General features: G+C 36.3%; 1 protein-coding gene across 6 annotated transcripts in view; it reads left to right on the plus strand.

The window, feature by feature from the left end:
• Positions 1-19,909, plus strand: part of ttc7a (tetratricopeptide repeat domain 7A) — a 65,628-nt gene that overhangs the window by 39,600 nt on the left and 6,119 nt on the right. For all 6 annotated transcript variants that reach the window (XM_087278021.1, XM_087278023.1, XM_087278022.1 and 3 more), the window contains 6 exon segments: positions 3,953-4,025; positions 4,274-4,434; positions 6,403-6,519; positions 6,598-6,701; positions 7,055-7,189; positions 13,822-14,024. In XM_087278021.1, coding sequence (XP_087134147.1) covers positions 3,953-4,025; positions 4,274-4,434; positions 6,403-6,519; positions 6,598-6,701; positions 7,055-7,189; positions 13,822-14,024 — 793 coding nt within the window.

Consider the following 19,909-nt stretch of genomic DNA (forward strand, 5'->3'; position numbering starts at 1 on the left):
TTGTAAATGCAATACATTTGTTTTTGCTTTCATTTTTCATGAGCTAAACTCAAGATCTGAAACTTTTACTATAAACACAAAAGGCCTATTTCTCTCAAATATTGTTCACACATAAATAAATCTGTGTTAAGCCCTGCTCACGTTGCCATTTCATCCATGATTTGGTCTTCTTTTTGAGGGAGTGTGCAATTGGCATGCTGACTGCAGGAATGTCCACCAGAACTTTTACCTGTGAATTTACCATTCGTTTCTGTACCATAAGGTGTTTAAGAGAATTTGCATTCAACTGGTCTTTTCTTTCAACTGGCCTCACAACTGCAGACCACGTGTAACCACACCTACCAGAATGTCTACAGCCAGCTTCTTTACCTAAACAATCATCTAAGACCAGTCACCAAAGAATTTCTGCACAAACTGTCGGAAACCATATCATAGAATCTGCAAGCTCTTCACCCTTATAGGGGTCTCGCTCTAACTGCAGTTCAGTTTGTCGTTGTAACTGACTTGCGTGGCATCCGGGACTTTGGAGAGGTGTTCTCTTCATCGATAGATCACGTATAGGGAGGATCAAGGCAGCATGTTTGGGATCGTACCTATTGTTTTTCCATTCATCCACAAACATCACCTCATGTTGCATCATGACATTGCATGGTCCCATGTTGCAAGGATCTATACACAATTCCTGGATGGACGAAAACATCTCTGTTTTTGCATGGCCAGCATACATATCATATATCACCATTGAGCATGTTTGGGATGATCTGGATCAGTGTATAAGACAGCTTGTTCCAGTTCCTGCCAATATTAAACAACTTTAGATGGATTCTTTTGGAAAGAAGTGCTCACTAACAGATTCAGACAAACATGGGAAGAATATTTGAGAGTTTTGTGTTAACAGAAAAAAAAAAATCTTTGAGTTCAGCTCATGAAAAATTGAAGCAATATTGTTCATAAATTAGTAATTATTAAAAAAGTATAATATTTTTGTTGAGTGTATTTTGTTTATTTCTTTCTGAGTTTACTAGTTGTTTTTCCCCTAAATGCTGGGGCCCAGTTTTTATACCCTTTCAATTAATAATAATAATAATGATAATAATAATAATTCGTTACATTTATATATCGCTTTTCTGGGCACTCAAAGCGCTTTACACAATGGGGGGGGATCTCCACATCCACCACCAGTGTGCAGCATCCACCTGGATGACACGACGGCAGCCATTTTGCGCCAGACCGCACACCACACACCAGCTGATTGGTGGAGAGGAGACAGATTGATGAAGCCAATTATGATATGGGGATGGTTAGGAGGCCATGATGGACAGAGGCCAGTGAGCAGATTTGGCCAGGATGCCGGGGTTAAACCCCTACTCTTTTTCGAAGGACATCCTGGGATTTTTAGCGACCACAGAGAGTAGGGACCTCGGTTTAACGTCTCATCCGAAAGACGGTGAATTGTGAATTGTGAATGGATTGTAGAAACAGTCTATTTCTATTTTCTATATCTATTCACAATAAAGTCGTAACTTTATTAATTAATCTTTTTTAAATGTGCCATAGAATGCATTGATACTATGTTTTTAATGCCGAGTTCAAACTGCATGATTTTCAAAGTAGTCGTGTTACAGATGTTTTCACACTGCTTGACTATCTGGGCTTGCGTTTCGTTGCTGCTTTGTTTACACTGCAAGATGGATCGGCGACAGGGGCTTTCACATTGCATTGACTTTACTATAGGATGAATCGCCGACAACTTCGTCCAAACTACGTCTCACAGCCAAAAACACGTAGTATATCTTTTGTTATTAACTACATAATGAGAAAGAAGCCTTTAATGGGGTAGAACATGTACATGTTTGCTCACCTGGGTTTAAAGGGAATTAGCAATTTCTCCTCAACATTGATAATAAACTAATTTCTTTCTGTATGAAACGTCAAACAGACACGGTTGCTCTTGAGTCCTGTCAAACCTCCACTAGTTTTTCCTCCAATTCGTGGGTCCAAATAAACCGAAAAAGATCGCTTTTAACTTCTCCCCCAGCCTCCCGCTGGCCTGCAGCAGATATACACACACGCACACACAAGTAAAAGCTGCTCTATCATTGGCTGTAGGCGATCGCTGATGTTATTTTAGGTCAAAACTCAATTTACACGGCATGATTTGAATCGCCGACAGCTCCAGATATTTAGCATGCCAAATATCTCACAGGCATCGGCGACTCATCGGCGATTCTCTCAGATCGCGTCTTTGAAAGTTCATACTGTGTGATTGTCACTCACGTGCACGAGCAGCGATTTGCCTGTGATTTCAGGCATTTGTCGGCGATTTCTCAAAACCTGTCGGCGAGCCAAAATCGGGGCTAAAATCACGCAGTCTGAACTAGGCATAAGGTGTCATAGATTGAAAATCTTGATATACCTAGACATAGAGTTTTATGCAAAAATTTGGGCACCCCTCTGTGGCTGCATAATTATGTGCTCTTCGAGAGATGATCACAGTGAAATGCATTTGGTTTCTAGAGAAAGCTAGATAATGTCATGTTTTTCAGGCTGAAATCCTTATTGTAGCAGTATTGAGATGAAATTAAATTGAAACCTGTAGTCACTCAATGCTGATTGATTACAACACAAAAATTGATTTGAGTGACTCAGTGAACCTTAACAATCCTGACACCGGTGCAACCAATCATGAAAAAGGATATTTAAGACAAGCTGATTGCTTGTTGTGCTTCACCTTATTGTGAACCAGAAAGTAGCAACATAGGAACCTCAAAAGAACTTCCTAATGACCTAAATATTAGGATAATTCACCAATGTGATTCAGGAGAAGAATGCAAAAGGCTATCACAAAGGTTTAAAGTCTTCACAGTCAGAATATAGTAAGAAAATGGAAGGCCACAGCAACAGTTCTTGTGAAGGAAAGATGTGCTAAACCAAGACAAATATCTGAAAGGCAAAGGTGAAGAATGGCTGAAATGGTCACAGACAAACCACAGACCACCTCCAAAGAGCTCCAGAAACATCTTGCTGCTAATAATGTAATTGCACATCGTTCCACAGTTCAGCACACTCTTCACAAATAACAGCTCAATGGATGGTGATTCAGAAGAAGCCTTTTCTGTTTTGCCAACAAGAAAAGGTGTTTGAGATAGGCTTAACTGGACAAGCCTATATAATTTTGGAAAAAGATACTGTGAACAACAATAGACGCTTCGCATGGCAGAAAAGTAACAAAGCATTCTAGGAGAAGAACCTGCTTCCTACTGTAAAATATGGTGGAGGGTCCAATATGCTGTGTGGATGTGGAGCAAGCACAGGAACTGGAAACCTTGTCAGAGTTAAAGGTTGCATGGATTCCACCCAGTATCAGCAGATTCTGAAGAACAATGTTTAGGGATCAGTCAAGAGGCTGAAGTTACGGCAGGGTTGGACGTTTCTGAAGGAACCACAGTTCCAGATCTAGCAAGGAATTCATGCTCAGACACGATACAATGATCTAGAATGGCCATCCCAGTCCCAATAAACATCTACAGGTTGCTGTAGGTGGCTGTACAAAAGATTGATGTCATTATTCTGTTGGGGTATCCAAATTATTGCACCTGTCTGTTTTTGTTACGACTTTTGCATTGCATCTGTTGATTAAATAAATGCTGTGTCAGAATTGATATGTTTCTGTTTCCCTAGGGTATAAAATATATCCAAATGAAATTGCTGATTTGAAAGCTCAGCAAGCCATGGCTTGCAATTATGAAAATTATCAGGGGTGGCCAGCATTTGCATAAGACTGTATTTCTGTATACGGTAATGTCTTACTGTAGATCTTGACAACACATTAATTATAATTAATGTTGGTATCTTGACAGAAATCCCTTTAACCGTCATTTTAATGTGTAATTGAATAATTTATTTAAAGAAATGTAAGTTTTAAACTTTTTTAATTTTACTCTAACTTTAGAGCACATGCACTGGACCCTCAAGATCCTCAGATTTCCTTCTACCTATCTCTGCAGTTTGCTCTGGTTCGACAGGTTAGTTTGATAACATCAGCCCCCGCATAATAGCATCAGAATATCCGATTTTTGTCAGAAAATACTTTTACAATAATTCTTATTTTTACTGAGTGTGTATTTTTTTTTCATTTTTGCTTAAACAGCTCTCAAAATCACATGATTGTATCAGTAGTTCTTATCTAGATCTTATATAATCATATTCTTGCTGTATGTTTAACAGTAAATTTAGTATTGTTCCCTGATGTGGCCTCTTGTGTTTGGGATAGTTGTCAGAAGCGATGGAGCCATTGCAGTTGGCTCTGAATGTTCGTGGAGATGATCTGCACTCCCTACATCTTCTGGCTCTACTTCTGAGTGCCCAGAAACACTACCAACATGCTCTTGATACGCTCAAACTTGCCCTTAACCAGCACCCGGACAACTTCAAGTAAGTGTTTATGTACGTTTTCTATTTAAATAATAATTTATTCAAATTGAAAACTCTCTCATTGTTTACTCACCACCGAGCCATTCCAAACAACATGAGCATCTATATATACTGTGTACTGTATATGTTTATATGTATGTCTGTATTTAATTACTTACTTCCCTAGTTACTTGCCTACTTATTCTCACATTTGCATCAGGTACATCTGTTCATGTGTTGACCCAAATATCTTATCCAATCAAATGGTAGCAACTAGGTTAAGATGAACTGCTGATGTTCAAACTGAGAATCATAATCTGAATGCTGAAATACTGGGATTTTCACACACAAACATCTCGAGGGTCTACAGAGAATGGGCCGAAATGGTGAAAAAAGAAAAGGAAGTAGGCTAGAGTTGAATGACCTGGCTTAGTTTAGCCAGTGGTTATCTGAGTCACACTGGTTCAAGCTGAAAAGCAAGAAAAATTTAAAATGCAAGTAAACTATCAAAGGGGTATGATGGAAGATAGATAGATAGATAGATAGATAGATAGATAGATAGATAGATAGATAGATAGATAGATAGATAGATAGATAGATAGATAGATAGATAGATAGATAGATAGATAGATAGATAGATAGATAGATAGATATGGATGGATGGATGGATGGATGGATGGATGGATGGATGGATGGAAAGATACTGTAGACGGATGGAAGGGGAAGGACGGATAGATAGATAGATAGATAGATAGATAGATAGATAGATAGATAGATAGATAGATAGATAGATAGATAGATAGATAGATAGATAGATAGATAGATAGATAGATAGATAGATAGATAGATAGGGATGGATGGATGGATGGATGGATGGATGGATGGATAGAAAGATACTGTAGACGGATGGAAGGGGAAGGATGGACAGATAGATAGATAGATAGATAGATAGATAGATAGATAGATAGATAGATAGGGATGGATGGGATGGATGGATGGATGGATGGATGGATGGATGGATGGATGGATGGATGGATGGATGGATGGATGGATGGATGGATAGAAAGATACTGTAGACGGATGGAAGGGGAAGGACGGACAGATAGATAGATAGATAGATAGATAGATAGATAGATAGATAGATAGATAGATAGATAGATAGATAGATAGATAGGGATGGATGGATGGATGGATGGATGGATAGAAAGATACTGTAGACGGATGGAAGGGGAAGGACGGACAGATAGATAGATAGATAGATAGATAGATAGATAGATAGATAGATAGATAGATAGATAGATAGATAGATAGATAGATAGATAGATAGATAGATAGATAGATAGATAGATAGATAGATAGATAGGGATGGGATGGATGGGATGGATGGATGGATGGATGGATGGATGGATGGATGGATGGATGGATACCGGACAGACAGACAGACAGACAGACAGATAGATAGATAGATAGATAGATAGATAGATAGATAGATAGATAGATAGATAGATAGATAGATAGATAGATAGATAGATAGATAGATAGATAGATAGATAGATAGATAGATAGATTCTGTACATAGATAGATAGATACTGTAGATAGATAGATAGATAGACAGACAGACAGACAGACAGACAGACAGACAGACAGACACAGAGAGACAGACAGACAGACAGACAGACAGACAGACAGACAGACAGACAGATAGATAGATAAATAGATAGATAGATAGATAGATAGATAGATAGATAGATAGATAGATAGATAGATAGATAGATAGATAGATAGATAGATAGATAGATAGATAGATAGATAGATAGATAGATAGATAGATAGATAGATAGATAGATAGATAGATAGATACTACAGACTGAGAGACAGACAGACGGATGGATGGATGGATGGATGGATGGATGGATGGATGGATGGATGGATGGATATGACAGACAGACAGACTGACCCATTTATTCATTCATTCATTGTTGTTTTAGTCTTCTCTTTACCAAAGTGAAGCTGGAGCAGGTTTTGTTTGGTCCGGGTGCAGCTTTACAGACCTGTGCAGAAATGTTGCAGCTGTGGCAAAGTCGCTATGATTTTACCCGACCCAGGTAATATGCTACATCTCTCTCAGGTGTGAATGTGTGTGTATTAGATGTAGTAAATTAATATTTTCTTCTCTTTTTCAGTGAAGAAGATGACTCTAATAGCATACCTCCTGAACCAGGCCCACTGAGCAGAAAACCCAGCGGCCTCCATCTCACCCTTCCAGACTTCCAGGAGACAGAGACTGGTGTGCATAATGAGTATATGTGCGCTTGTATGAGCAGGCATGCGTGTGTTCCTTGCATTTGTTACATAATGGGGACACAATGTCCCCACAAAAATAGCAATACTGTTAAATTTTGACCTTGTGGGGACATTTTTGTGTCCCCATGAGGAAAACGGCTCATAAATCACATAGAATGACGTATTTTGAAAATGTAAAAAAGCACATTGTTTCCTGTGAGACTAGGGTTTAGGGTAAGTGTAATGAAGCATTGCGTCTATAGGAAGTCACTTTAAACTTAGGTGTGTGTGCGTGTTTGTTTGTGTGTGTAAGTGAGATTGCATGCATGTTAATGTAAATGTGTATCATGTCGCCAGGGTCTCAGAGTGCTCCATCTCTAGCTGTGTCTCGTCTGGAACAGGCCATGTCAGAGGTATCGGCCATCAGCTCTGCCCATAAGCATGGACCTGCCTACATTTGGACCACTCTTGAAAGGATTTGGCTCCAGGCAGGTACTGTATGCCATCAGTATACCAGCAAGATTATAATAGTTTTGGATTTTTCATTAGTTCTCATTTTTATTGTGTTTTGACTTTTTGTTTTTTAAATTCAGTTAGTTTTAATTAGTTTTTAGGGTTAGATTTACTCATTTTTAATAGTTTCTTTATTTTGAAATTGCTTAGTTCCAGTTTAGTTTTTATTCGTTTTAGTATTAGTTTTTTTGGTTTGTTTTAAATAAGCATATTTGTGTGGTGCAAGATTCAAAATCATAAGAATAAATGTTGGATAATAAAAACTCAACCAAAGATAGGCTACATTTTTGACACAATACCATCTACCCCTACCATCTACACATCCTTAAATTCAAATACAACAGCCCACAAGAAAGCAGCCCTAAATTAACTATGTGTGCAAGGCCGCTTCTGAGGTTAAATACACAGTAGTGATGGGAAGTTCGTATCTTTAACGTGAACCAGATCTTTCATGACAATCCTGCCATATTTGGACTCAACATGTCAAATATACAGTTGAAGTCAGAATTATTAGCCCCCCTGTTTATTTTTTTCCCCAATTTCTGTTTAACAGAGAGAGGATTTTATTACACATTTCTAAACATAATAGTTTTAATAACTGGTCTCTAATAACAGTTTTTTTTATGTTTGCTATGATGACAGTAAATAATATTTGACTAGATATTTTTCAAGACACTTCTATACAGATTAAAGTGACATTTAAAGATTTAACTTAGTTAGTTAGGTTAACTAGGCAGGTTACGGTAATTAGGCAAGTTCTTGTGTAACGATGGTTTGTTCTGTAGACTGTTTTTTAATTAGCTTAAAGGGGCTAATAATTTTTATTCATAATTGAAAAAATAAAAACTGCTTTTATTCTAGCCGAATTAAAACAAATAAGACTTTCTGCAGAAGAAAAAATATTGTCAGACATACTGTGAAAATTTCCTTTCTCTGTTAAACATAATTTTGACTTCAACTTTATGTAGTCAGCAATCATACTTTCAGTCAGTTAAATCATCACCATGATCTGAAAAGGTTCTTACAATTACATTTTGCAACCCAACTGAAGCATGATTCACTTTTATAAATTCCCTTACAATATTCTGTTATGAAATAAACTTACATTTCACCAGATCCTCTCATTTAAGCCATCGGTTTACTCACGCTGCAGTTGTTTAAGTTTAGTTTAGTCACAGCAGGCTGTAATGTACTATTTGTGTTCGGTTCACTGAATCACGCATGCGCAGTATTATCGGTTCATCGCTTTTCAAATCTGATCTCAGGCTCAGAGTTTGTGATGATGGTGCGCGACGTATCTGAATGGGGGCGTGTGCGCACGACGTACCTGTAGAGTGGTGGGGGTGAGTTGGGTGCGATGTACCTGAAGAGCGGTGGGGGTGAGTTGGGCGCGACGTGATTCAGGACCAGTCGGGAGACGCACGATTTCCGGAAGATTATCAATCATTTGCGAGCATCCGGGAGTCTCTATGAATTTGCGGGATACTTCCGGAACTTCCGGGAGTCTTGGGATGTCTGAAAAAGCAAGTAGTTTGTGGTTAGGAGTGCTTACCAGAGACGTGAATCGTTTCGAATGATTCAGTTCGATTTGGTGAACTCGTTTAACCGGTATGCTTAGAAGATCAAGTTAAAAAGAACGATTCGTTCTCAATCTCGGTCACTAACACAGAAATAAAACCCATTATTGGACACAAATGTGTTAAATTAACTTTTAAGTCTCTGTATTTAAAGTTGTCACCTTGCTGCAGTCATGTCCACTCTTTGTTTTTGTTGGGGAGCAACATGGAGGACTGACTGGAGAAAAACTGGCTTAATCTGGTCAATGGCATCACAGACTCTGAGGTGCCACATGGGTCAGATACAGCCCGAATTATATAGATGAACTTCTAAAAGACATGCAGCAGGTTTATGTATTAAATACATTTACAAAGACGAAAACAAAGAACGTTTTTGCTGTAATTTTAGTTAGTTTTAGTTAGTTATGTATGTACTGACACAATACAGTTTCAGTTAATTATAGATGTACACGATACAGTTTCAGTTAGTTCTAGTTATTTTAAACTGTTTTTATTTTTAATTCAATTAACAAAAATGTGCGTTTTTTTCATTCGTTTTCAATAACTATAATAGCCTTGTATAACAGTTAAACATTTTCTGGTCACACTTTACAAAAAGGTTCATTAGTTAATGTTAATTAATGCATTTACTAAGATGAAAAAACAATGAACAAAACATTTACTACTGTATTTGTTCATGTTAATAAACGTTAGTTAATGAAAATACAGTAGTTCATTGTTAGTTCATTTTAACTCACGGTGCATTAACTAATGTTAACAAGCATGGACTTGAATGCTAATAATGCATTAGTAAATGTTTAAATAGGACTAATAAATGCTGTACATGTGTTGTTCATGATTAGTTCATGTCAGTAAATGCATTAACTAATGAACCTTGTTGTAAACTTACCCATTTTTTTTAAATACATTGTTTCCTTTTACAGTATTTCTGTAACTTTAATCAGATTATTTAGAATTAAATCAATTCTTAAAATTTGAGTAAAGGAGTTTGTTTGCAAAGGCAACTTTTTTCTACTGTACTCAAGTTGAGTGATTATTTCATGTTGTCTTAAATACATTTGGGAAGTACTTGACGTATTATGACATTATTTTGATGTTATTTTTGCGATATTTATATGCAGTTCAGCATGACAAAAGTTTCCCAGGGATCTTAAACTGGGTGTTTGTGCCCTCTTGTTCCCATTCCCAGCATTCCTCTGGCATGGGTTCATTTCCTGTCTAAAATGGGACGTATTCTGGTTCCGTTCAAATGTGAATGTGAGAGCATACACAGAGCAGCCAAATGGCTTAAAAAATGGGCATGATGTCATTCTGATATAGTTCAAAATAGTTAGGGCGAGTGAACACATTCTATTTTGTATTCAGTATTTTACACTGCAAAAAATGCTTTTCTTACTTAGATTATTTAATCTTGTTTCTAGAATCAGAATCGGTTTTATTGCCAAGTGTGCTTCACACACACAAGGAATTTGTTTTGGCTACAGAAGCTTCCGGTGTACATAAAGTGACAAGTGACAACACAAAGTAAATGTGAAAAAGAAGATGATAAGCACTAAACAGAGATGCAGTTAGTCAAGAAATCTGGATGTTGAATTGTATGTGCAGATTTGTTATAAATATACAGGTTATAAGGGTCTGTGTACAAATGCGAATGAAGAAAGTATTGCATTGTAGATTGATATAGGGTGCTGTGTACAAGTGCGTATGAGAAAGTATTGTACTTATTTATTGAACAGTAGGGGAATATTTAACTGTTCATAAGGTAGAGGGCCTGAGGAAAAAAACTTTTGCTGTGTCTGGCTCTTTTTGTGCTCAGTGCTACAATTTGTAGATATTTGGACTAGAAACAAGATAAAAAATCTAAGAAAGAAAAGCATTTTTGGAGTGTAAATACTGTAAGCCAGGGGTGTCAGACTCAGTTTCTGGTGGGCAGAGTTTTGTTCTAACCTTTCAACACACCTCTCTGCAGGTTATAAAGAACTTGAAGGACTCAAATAGTCTGATAATGTGTTTGGGGTTTAAGCTAAACCGTGCAGAGTTTGTCAGCTGTGCTGTTAGCTGTCATTTGTAAGAAGTCAATGTTGGGCGATGGACTATGTATCAAAATAACATCCTAGAATAAGTGATATATTGTAAATGAACATATATTGTGTTTATACTAATATTTAAATGAACATGTATATTTTAATTCCATTGTTGTGATGACACCCCAGCATGTATTGGCTGTCAAAAATCAACAGAAAGGTCTGTTTGCTCTGCAAATGCAGCTATAGATGGTTAAATGGATGCAAGAAAGACCTATCACATCTCACTATGCAAATAATTAGCCGAAAGAAGACCTGCGATAGTTCATTATGCAAATATAACCATAGTGGCACCACTGTTACATTTTCAGCATTGAACTTTTCAGCAAAAACAAATTTCAGAGTATAAAAGATGTGTGTTTGCATTCTTTTGTATATGAAAATACTAAATATACAAAACCAAAAACAATAAATACATATTAACTCATTTTTTATTATCAGTAGTGTAGTAGTCAGGGCTTGACATTAACTTTTTAGATCCCCAGGCACTGTGGCTAGTAGTTTTCCAACATTACTTGCCACTCGCCGTTTTCACTAGCCACAATTTTGTTGTTGGGAAAATATATTTTATATGCATATATTTGACTTTGACATGCTAAAATTACTTGATTTAGTTTTTATGTTATGTGTGCTGTGTATTAGCTTGTTCAATGAGCATTAGTGAATGGGTTGTTGTTTCATAGTGTCACATTGCAATTAGTTCTTATTTCACATGACTTTTCAGGGCTCAACATTAAGGATTTTCCATATGTTTTTCTAGCCACACCAAAAATAAATAAACAAATAACTAAATATTTCCTAGCTACAAATTTTTTTTTTTTAATTTAAAAAATCAATAAAACCAAGCAAAATGTGGCTGTATATATGCATTTCTTATTCACAAAATCTTCCTTTAAGAAAATGACATTTTAAAAAGAATCATTGTCACGTATCTAAAAGTACGCATAGTCGTCTGTCCAGGCTAAAGCTTCCAGATCATCAGTTAACTATACATAAATGGGAAGTTAATCTCCTATCAAAGCGATGTTAATGTAAAGGATAATAATTAAACCATAAATAAATAAATAAAAAACTGCACTTGGTTAACGTTTGGCTTGCTAATAATCTGTTGAAAGAACGGTTAAAGCGAAGGTGGTAACTGCTGCTACTTACAAAAAATCTCGAGCTCTTGAAAGCAGCAGGACTGTTAGTGCACAAGCCTCACTTTTTGTTCAGTCTATTTCAAAGAGAACTGATTGCACAGGTTGCGTTTGCAGGCAATGTTGCTTCACGCAAGGAAACTGGAGCGCGCAATATTTATATACACTTGCACACAGCTGATGTGATGTGTGCGTGTGTATATAAATATTGCGCGCTCCAGTTTACTTAAAAGCCCTCGTCAGTGAATGAAGAAAGCCTGTGTCTCACCGTGTGCATGATCATCCTCTCATTCGGTATTCACCTGCTTTCTTTTAATAATAGTTATTTTGTCAGTCATGCTGCTTTTCGATGAGCAACAATTTAAATTTTATTTTCAACCAGCTAATGTGGCTGGTGGGAGCGGCTCTCTAACCCACCACAGCTGAAATCAATGTTAAGTTGGTAGGTTGGCGGGTGTTAATGTCAAGCCCTGGTAGTAGCCAAGTATGAAACAGCATTTTTAAATTGGGTTTATTTTAGTTTTTTTTTTTTTGCGTTTCATTATAATAATAATAATAATAATAATAATAGCATTTTAAAGTGACATTCTTTTTTATATTTTTATTTTTCCTAAAATGTTCCATTAATTGTTATTTGTTTGATTTGAGTTGTTATTTTAGTCCAACTACTTCTTTTTTAAGATTTACTTTAATGTAGTTACAGAAATGTGTGTAGTAGTGTAGTTTTAGTTTTTAGTTTACACTAGACAAGCAAAACATATTGTCTTTTTTTAAGAAATAATATGTCAAATTAAAGAGAGTTTTTCCTTAAAACAAGCTAAATAATCTGCCAATAGGGTAAGCAAAATAATCGTATGTTTAAAGGAAAAACAAGATTATTTTGCTTACACCATTGGCAAATTATTTTGCTTGTTTTAAGGAAAAACTCACTTAATTTGTGTGTATTATTTATAAAAATAAAAAAAAGACAATGTGTCACAGTCAACCAAGTTAGGTTTTAATAAATCTGTAAATCTTTAGCCTCTTCAAAATTTCAGCTTCCTTATTTTCAAAATGAAATTTCCTGATTACTACCAATGATTGGTTAACCAAAATTTGTCAAACAGTGAACGTGACGGCAGCTTAAGGCTGAAATAGAGTGTATATTTGAGACATTCACATGATTTCAAACAAAAAAAAAATCATTTTTGGTGAAATGTCTGCCTAAATTGTCCATCCAGTTGTTGTTTTTTTGGTAAGCAAGCACACAGCAGGCAACAAGTGATGTGAAAATAGTTTTTTTGCAGTGTTGAATCCGAAATGCTAGGGTAGAGCTGCATATGCTTAAACATTCCTCCACACATGGCCTTATTTAGACATGACCTTGAATATCCTATGAGCATGTGCTCAAGATTTTGGGTAGGAGGAGAAATATATTGCTATAGCTGTATTTGTGGCCAAATCTACATTTTTAATCATCCAGAGAGAACATAATGCTACAATTTTTGTAATTCTCCTTGTGAACCACAGTCTAAAATGTTTGGGCATGATGGTGTTCACTCTTTTACTTTGAGTGAGAGGTAATTGTGTGGTAGCAGATACATCTTTAAGAGTGCTGCTTTTTAGATAGTTGTGTCACTCTCATGAACTTAATATGTTTCATAAAGATATATTTTTATGCACTTGTTGATATCAGTAAGACATCAATATTTACAGTAGTGTTCTCTATTAATTGAAAGGAAAGTTGTAACTAAAATATATAGTTTTTGTAGTCACAAATTATCTCACGCTGATCTCATCATTTTCTTCTTTGTTTGTATTATGTCGACCAGGGGAGTTGTTCATTGCTGATGGGCGGATGAAGGAAGCTCAGTTCTGTGTGCAGGAAGCAGGAACACTCTTCCCCACCTCACATTCAGTGCTTTTGCTGAAAGGCTGGGTGGCCGAGCTCAAGGGCAATGACACAGAGGCCAAGAGCCTGTACGATGAGGCTCTTGCCATCAACCCAAGAGGACACCATATATTGCTGCACCTGGTGAGTGATACAAATCCGTACGCACACACTCTGCATGGCACAGACATTTCCAACATCAAGTACTCACACTGATGTTGTCTTAAATATTTATTCATTCATTTTCTGTTCGGCTTAGTCCCTTTATTAATCCGGGGTCGCCACAGCGGAATGAACCGCCAACTTTTCCAGCAAATGTTTTATGCAGCAGATGCCGTTCCAGCTGCAACCCATCTCTGGGAAACACCCATACACACTCATTCACTCTGATAATTTAGCTTACCCAATTCACCTGTACCGTATGTCTTTGGACTTGTGGGTAAAACCGGAGAACCTGGAGGAAACCCATGCCAACATGGGGAAAACATGCAAACTCCACACAGAAACGCCAACTGACACAGCCGAGGCTCAAACCAGTGACCTTCTTGCTGTGAGGTGACAGCACTACCTACTGCACCACGGCGTCGCCCTTAAATAATCAAAGCAAAAGCTTGAAATTACATTAGTATCCGAGAAGTAGCGTTCAAATGGAGAAGTAGAAAGTGCCTGAAAAAGGATTAAACACCTACACACACCGAGATGGGACAGAGCAAAGACATTTGACTGCAGAGAAACCATTCAGCACCATTGAAAAAGAGACATAGGGGAATGGTCAGGCAACCAAATACATTAAGGGCGTACTCTTTATGTTTGCCTTGAACCGTGCCGAGGCAGAGTTGTTCCCCCCTAACCTCATTATAATGTTTCACAAGTTCACACTTACGGATGTTTAAGAATAAAGCGTATTTGGCGTGCTGTCCGGGGAGAAGGCTCTGAGTTCGGGGAAGACATCCCAACTCGTGTTATTCCCCTTATCAGGGAATAGAGAGAAGTTGGAATTCGAGTGAAGTGTCTAGCCCGGCCCCAAAACACTCCCCCCGGGTATTAAATGTTTAAGAGGTGAGGTGTCGGGGTGGTAGAGGGATGCTAAAGTGCTGCCACCACCATGCTTCACTGTAGGGATGGTATTAACCTGTGATGAGCAGTGGCTGGTTTTCTCCAAATGTAACGCCTGGCATTTAAAAGAGTTTAATTTTAGTCTCATCAGACCAGAGAATTTTGTTTCTTATGGTCTGAGAGTCCTTCAGATGCCTTTTGGCAAATCCCAGGCGGTGAGGGGCTTTCGTCTGGCTACTCTACCATACAGGCCTGATTGGTCGATTGCTGCACAGATGGTTGTCCTTCTGTAAGGTTCTCCTCTCTCCACAGAAGAACGCTCGAGCTCAGACAGATTGGCCATCGGGTTATTGATCACCTCCCTGACTAAAGCCCTTCTCCCCCGATCACTCAGCTTAGATGGCCGGCTAGCTCTAGGAAGAGTCCTGGTGGTTTCAAACATCTTCCACTTACGGATAATAGAGGCCACTGTGTAACTTTCAGAGCAGCAGAAATTTTTCTGTAACCTTCCCCTGCCTTGTGCCTTGAGACAATCCTGTCTCAGAGGACTACAGACAATTCCTTTGACTTCTTGCTTGGTTTGGGTTGATTTGGTCAACCCTGGGATCTTAAATAGACAGGTGTAAGCCTTTTCAAATCATGTCCAATCAACTGAACTGACAACAGGTGAACTCCAATGAAGCTGCTGAAACATCTCAAGAATGTTCAGTGGAAACAGAATTTACCTGAGCTCAATTTAGAGCTTCACTGCAAAGGTTTTGAATACTTCTGTACATGTGATTTTTCAGTTTTTTAATTTTAATAAATTTGCAGCAATTAAAAAAACAAATCACATTGTCATTATGGGGTATTGTGTGTAGAATTCTGAGGAAATAAATTAATTTAATCCATTTTGGATTAAGGCTGTAACAAAAAAATGTGGAAAAAGTGAAACGCTATGAATACTTTCCGAATACACTGTATATTACAGATCTGGCAGATTAGTCATTAAAACATGTACAGACAATCAGTTAGTCACTGTCTTCTGATCAATCTCAAATGATGTTCATCGTGAAGTCATGATCATCAGGTTTGACTCCAGAGCTGCTCTTAAATAAAAGAAAAATTGAGACTAATAAACTGTATATGCACATCAAACATTTTTTCATGTTAGTTTTACAACTGGAAGTTTATCAAGAAAATAGGTGACGAGTAAATGGTTATTGAGTCTTAGCATGAGCAAATTACTTTACATGCAGTATGTACATTTTTACAACCCACAGTAATGTGTGCTAACATTAGCTCTGCCTCCACGCTCTGTTCTCATTGTGACTGGATAATGTCAGGCCCTTCATTACTCATCTTCACTGTAGTAACCAGTATGAAGCTAGGCCATTTTCTCTCTATATCTGGCCAATCAGAGCACACATCTTTGCTATTTTTGGACAAAAGACGTACAATATCAATTCCCTGTGCTGTTGAGAACTAATTCTGTGCTAGCTTGCAATGACCTGCATAGTTCACACACCCAAGCCACAATCTTCATCACACCACTGATTTCTCTATTTAAAGAAGTTATGACTGAACCGAGGTGTAGTTTTGAAGGAATTCACCAGCTTGATCCAATGGGGAGAGGGCACCTATGAGTAGAGCAGAATTAAAAATTGAAGTCAAAATTAATAGCCCTCCTGTGATTTTTACAAATTTTTAATTATTATTATTATTAGTAGTAGTAGTAGTAGTATTAATATTATTATTATTATTATTATTATTTCCCAAGTGATGTTTAACAGAGCAAGGAAAGTTTCACAGTATTTCCTATATATATATATATATATATATATATATATATATATATATATATATATATATATATATATATATATATATATATATATATATATATATATTAGGGATGTAACGGTATCAGAATTTCACGGTACGGTAATACCTCGGTATGAATGTTAGGTACGGTATTTATTGAATCATTTACAGGAAAAAAAAAACTTTTGAAAATACTCCAAAAAAGTGCCAAAAGTGTCAATGACATACAAATTAGCCATCTATCTGTAAGCTTTGAAACACTAACTTCAATTTTAATAACAAAAAATTATTAAACCATGTAAAAAAATAAAGTTTCAATTTAGTATTGTTGAAAACTCATCACATTCAACATTTAATTACTCACTCACTTAGATAGAGATGGGTTTAAAGGAAAATTATCATATAAATATAATCTGGTAAAAGCTGGTATTTCTGGGCATTTACAATGTCCCCTGCAACAGAAAAAACCCCTCTCATTTGGGACTGAGATTTCTGGGACAAGAGAGATATGACTTGGCCCAGGTTGACAGCAGTGGGTAACGTTGTGCATCCTCTTTCCCCCACTTGAGAAGACAAACCATGAGTGAGATAGAGGTCTCTTTGCGGTACAAGTCAATGTCTGCATCAATCTGAACAGTGTGCTGTGTTTCTGCAGTCCCCATGACTGTTATTAGTCGTATTCCCCAACTTGCAGGCACGTGCACACATAGGGCTCAACCTGTGCAGTGCACATGCCCTTTTTAGTCTTGGATAGAAAATGCCCTTCCAAAACGATCAAAAGTGCCCCCGCGACGCGACACAACCTCCGTCCAGTCCAGCCCTTCAGTAGGCGCGCGACAACACCTCTCTTGAGTATGCGCGCTCAACCCCCCCTCGGCGCTTTACAATACGCGCGCCACAACACAGCTGATCAGAACGCGCGCGACAGCACCGCTATTCAGCACGCGCGCGGCGACAACACCCGCTTTAGGTTCGATCATTTCCATCTTTTTTTCATCTCCGCTACTAGCAGCACACTCCATTTCCGCATTACTGGATCTGTCGCAACAACAGACCGCAAAGGATTATGGCCACGCCTGGGCTGATGGGAAATGTAGTTTCAGCTACCTCCCGTTCGCTTCATTCACCTGAGCAAATTTTCTCAGAAGACCTATAGTTTTACCGAGTCATGCGACTTCGGTAATATCGAAAAAATGTAATATTGCGGTATGACGGTATTTACAATACCGTTACATCCCTAATATATATATATATATATATATTGGCTGGAATAAACAAAATTTTAAGGTCAATAATATTAGCCCTTTTTATAAATATACAGTGCTCAGCATATATGAGTACATCCCTGACAAATCTCTCATGTAAATTAATATTTTCTATAGGAAGCTTTACAGTATTATATTTGTGCATATACATTAGATTGGTAGGTACTGAACCCAAATCAGGAGATAATCAACCAAATAACTTATGATAATGGTCCAAATTTAGTAGACCCAAATGTATATGTTTTATGCCTGTTATATTTATATGTAAATATATTAAATATATGCATATAAAATATTAACATATTATATGTTGTGTTTATATGTAAAACATGAAATAAAAAAGTTAAATTCAAGAGAAACAAAGAATTTCTAATATTTTGTTTAAATTTTGTAGTTTGTAATTTTTTTCCCCAATATTTTGCATGAATTGAAATTTATTATCTTTCTATTTCTAAAGAAACAAATTATTTTCAGAAATATATCTGTTTAATAAAATTGCTTTGTTCAGATACACCAAAATATACAGTTGTAGCCAGAATTATTAGCCCCCCTGTTTATTTTTTCCCCAATTTCTTTTTAATGGAGAGAATAATATTTTATAGAAATATTTGACTAGATAATTTTCATGACACTTCTATAAAGCTTAGTGACATTTAATGGCTCACCTAAGGGGTAACACTTTATAATAACTACACACTATAAATCATTTACTAAGCATTAGCAAATAGTGAATTCATTATCCGTTAAGCATTTACTCTACATTAATATACATCATTACGAAGGTTATAACTGCAGCTACAAATGCTCCATTATTGACTTATAAGCACCTATATAATGTGCTTAATAATTGTATTTTCATACTTAGTTAATGGTTTATTTTTCATTACTAAATTAAGTATTGCATTATTTACAAACCAGTTTTATTTAAGAGTAGTTGAGGGTTTTTAGGATCATTCAGAATGAGTTAGTAAATGATTAATAAACTAATGAAATCAACATTTATATATCTTATTATTCAGAAATATATTAATGGTTAGTATGTTAATTAATGCTTTATCAACTCAACTTCATGCAGTTTTGTGACCTAATCTAAAGTGAGGACTATTGATGCTTTGTAAATCCCATATAAATGACAAATAAAGGCTCAGTTAAATTCTAAACAGGAAAAATGACCTAAACTACATTATTCAAATGAAACTGTACTTCAAATGAAAAATAAACCTGCAACCTTATCTAAAATCACTGTAGAATTTAAACAGTGCATCTTATTATGCTGTTAAATTATTATATTGTTGTTGTTGTTTTATCCAGATTTATGTCGTATTTTGACACTCCTGTTATTTGGCAAAGTTTAAACTTTACATTAATTTTACTTTTTAGAAAAGATTGCAAATATTATTGTTCATTTGATACTGAACCTTTAAATGTCATTTATAAGGGATTTATAAAGCATCAAAAGTCCTCAATTTAGATTAGGTCACAAAACTGCATGAAGTTGAGTTAATAAAGCATTTATTAACATATTAGTTAACTATAAGTATATGTCTGAATAATAACACATATAAACGTTGGTTTCAATAGTTTATTAATCATTTACTAACTCATTCTGAATGATCCTAAAAACCCTCAACTACTCTTAAATACAAACAGTTTGTAAATAATTTGATACTTAATTTAGTAATGAAAAATAAACCATTAGCTAAGTATGAAAATACAATTATTAAACACATTAAAAATGTGCTTATAAGTCAAGAATACAGCATTTGTAGCTGCAGTTATTAACTGCGTACTAACATTTATTAATGTAGAGTTAATGCTTAACAGATAATGAATTCTCTAGATGCTAATGCCTCATAAATGATTCATAGTGTGCAGTTATAAAAAGTGTTACCCAAAAAATCTCAA

The sequence above is a fragment of the Danio rerio genome, chromosome 13 (assembly GCF_052040795.2).
Source record: "Danio rerio strain M-AB ecotype USA chromosome 13, GRCz13ab, whole genome shotgun sequence".
Taxonomy (NCBI): domain Eukaryota; kingdom Metazoa; phylum Chordata; class Actinopteri; order Cypriniformes; family Danionidae; genus Danio; species Danio rerio.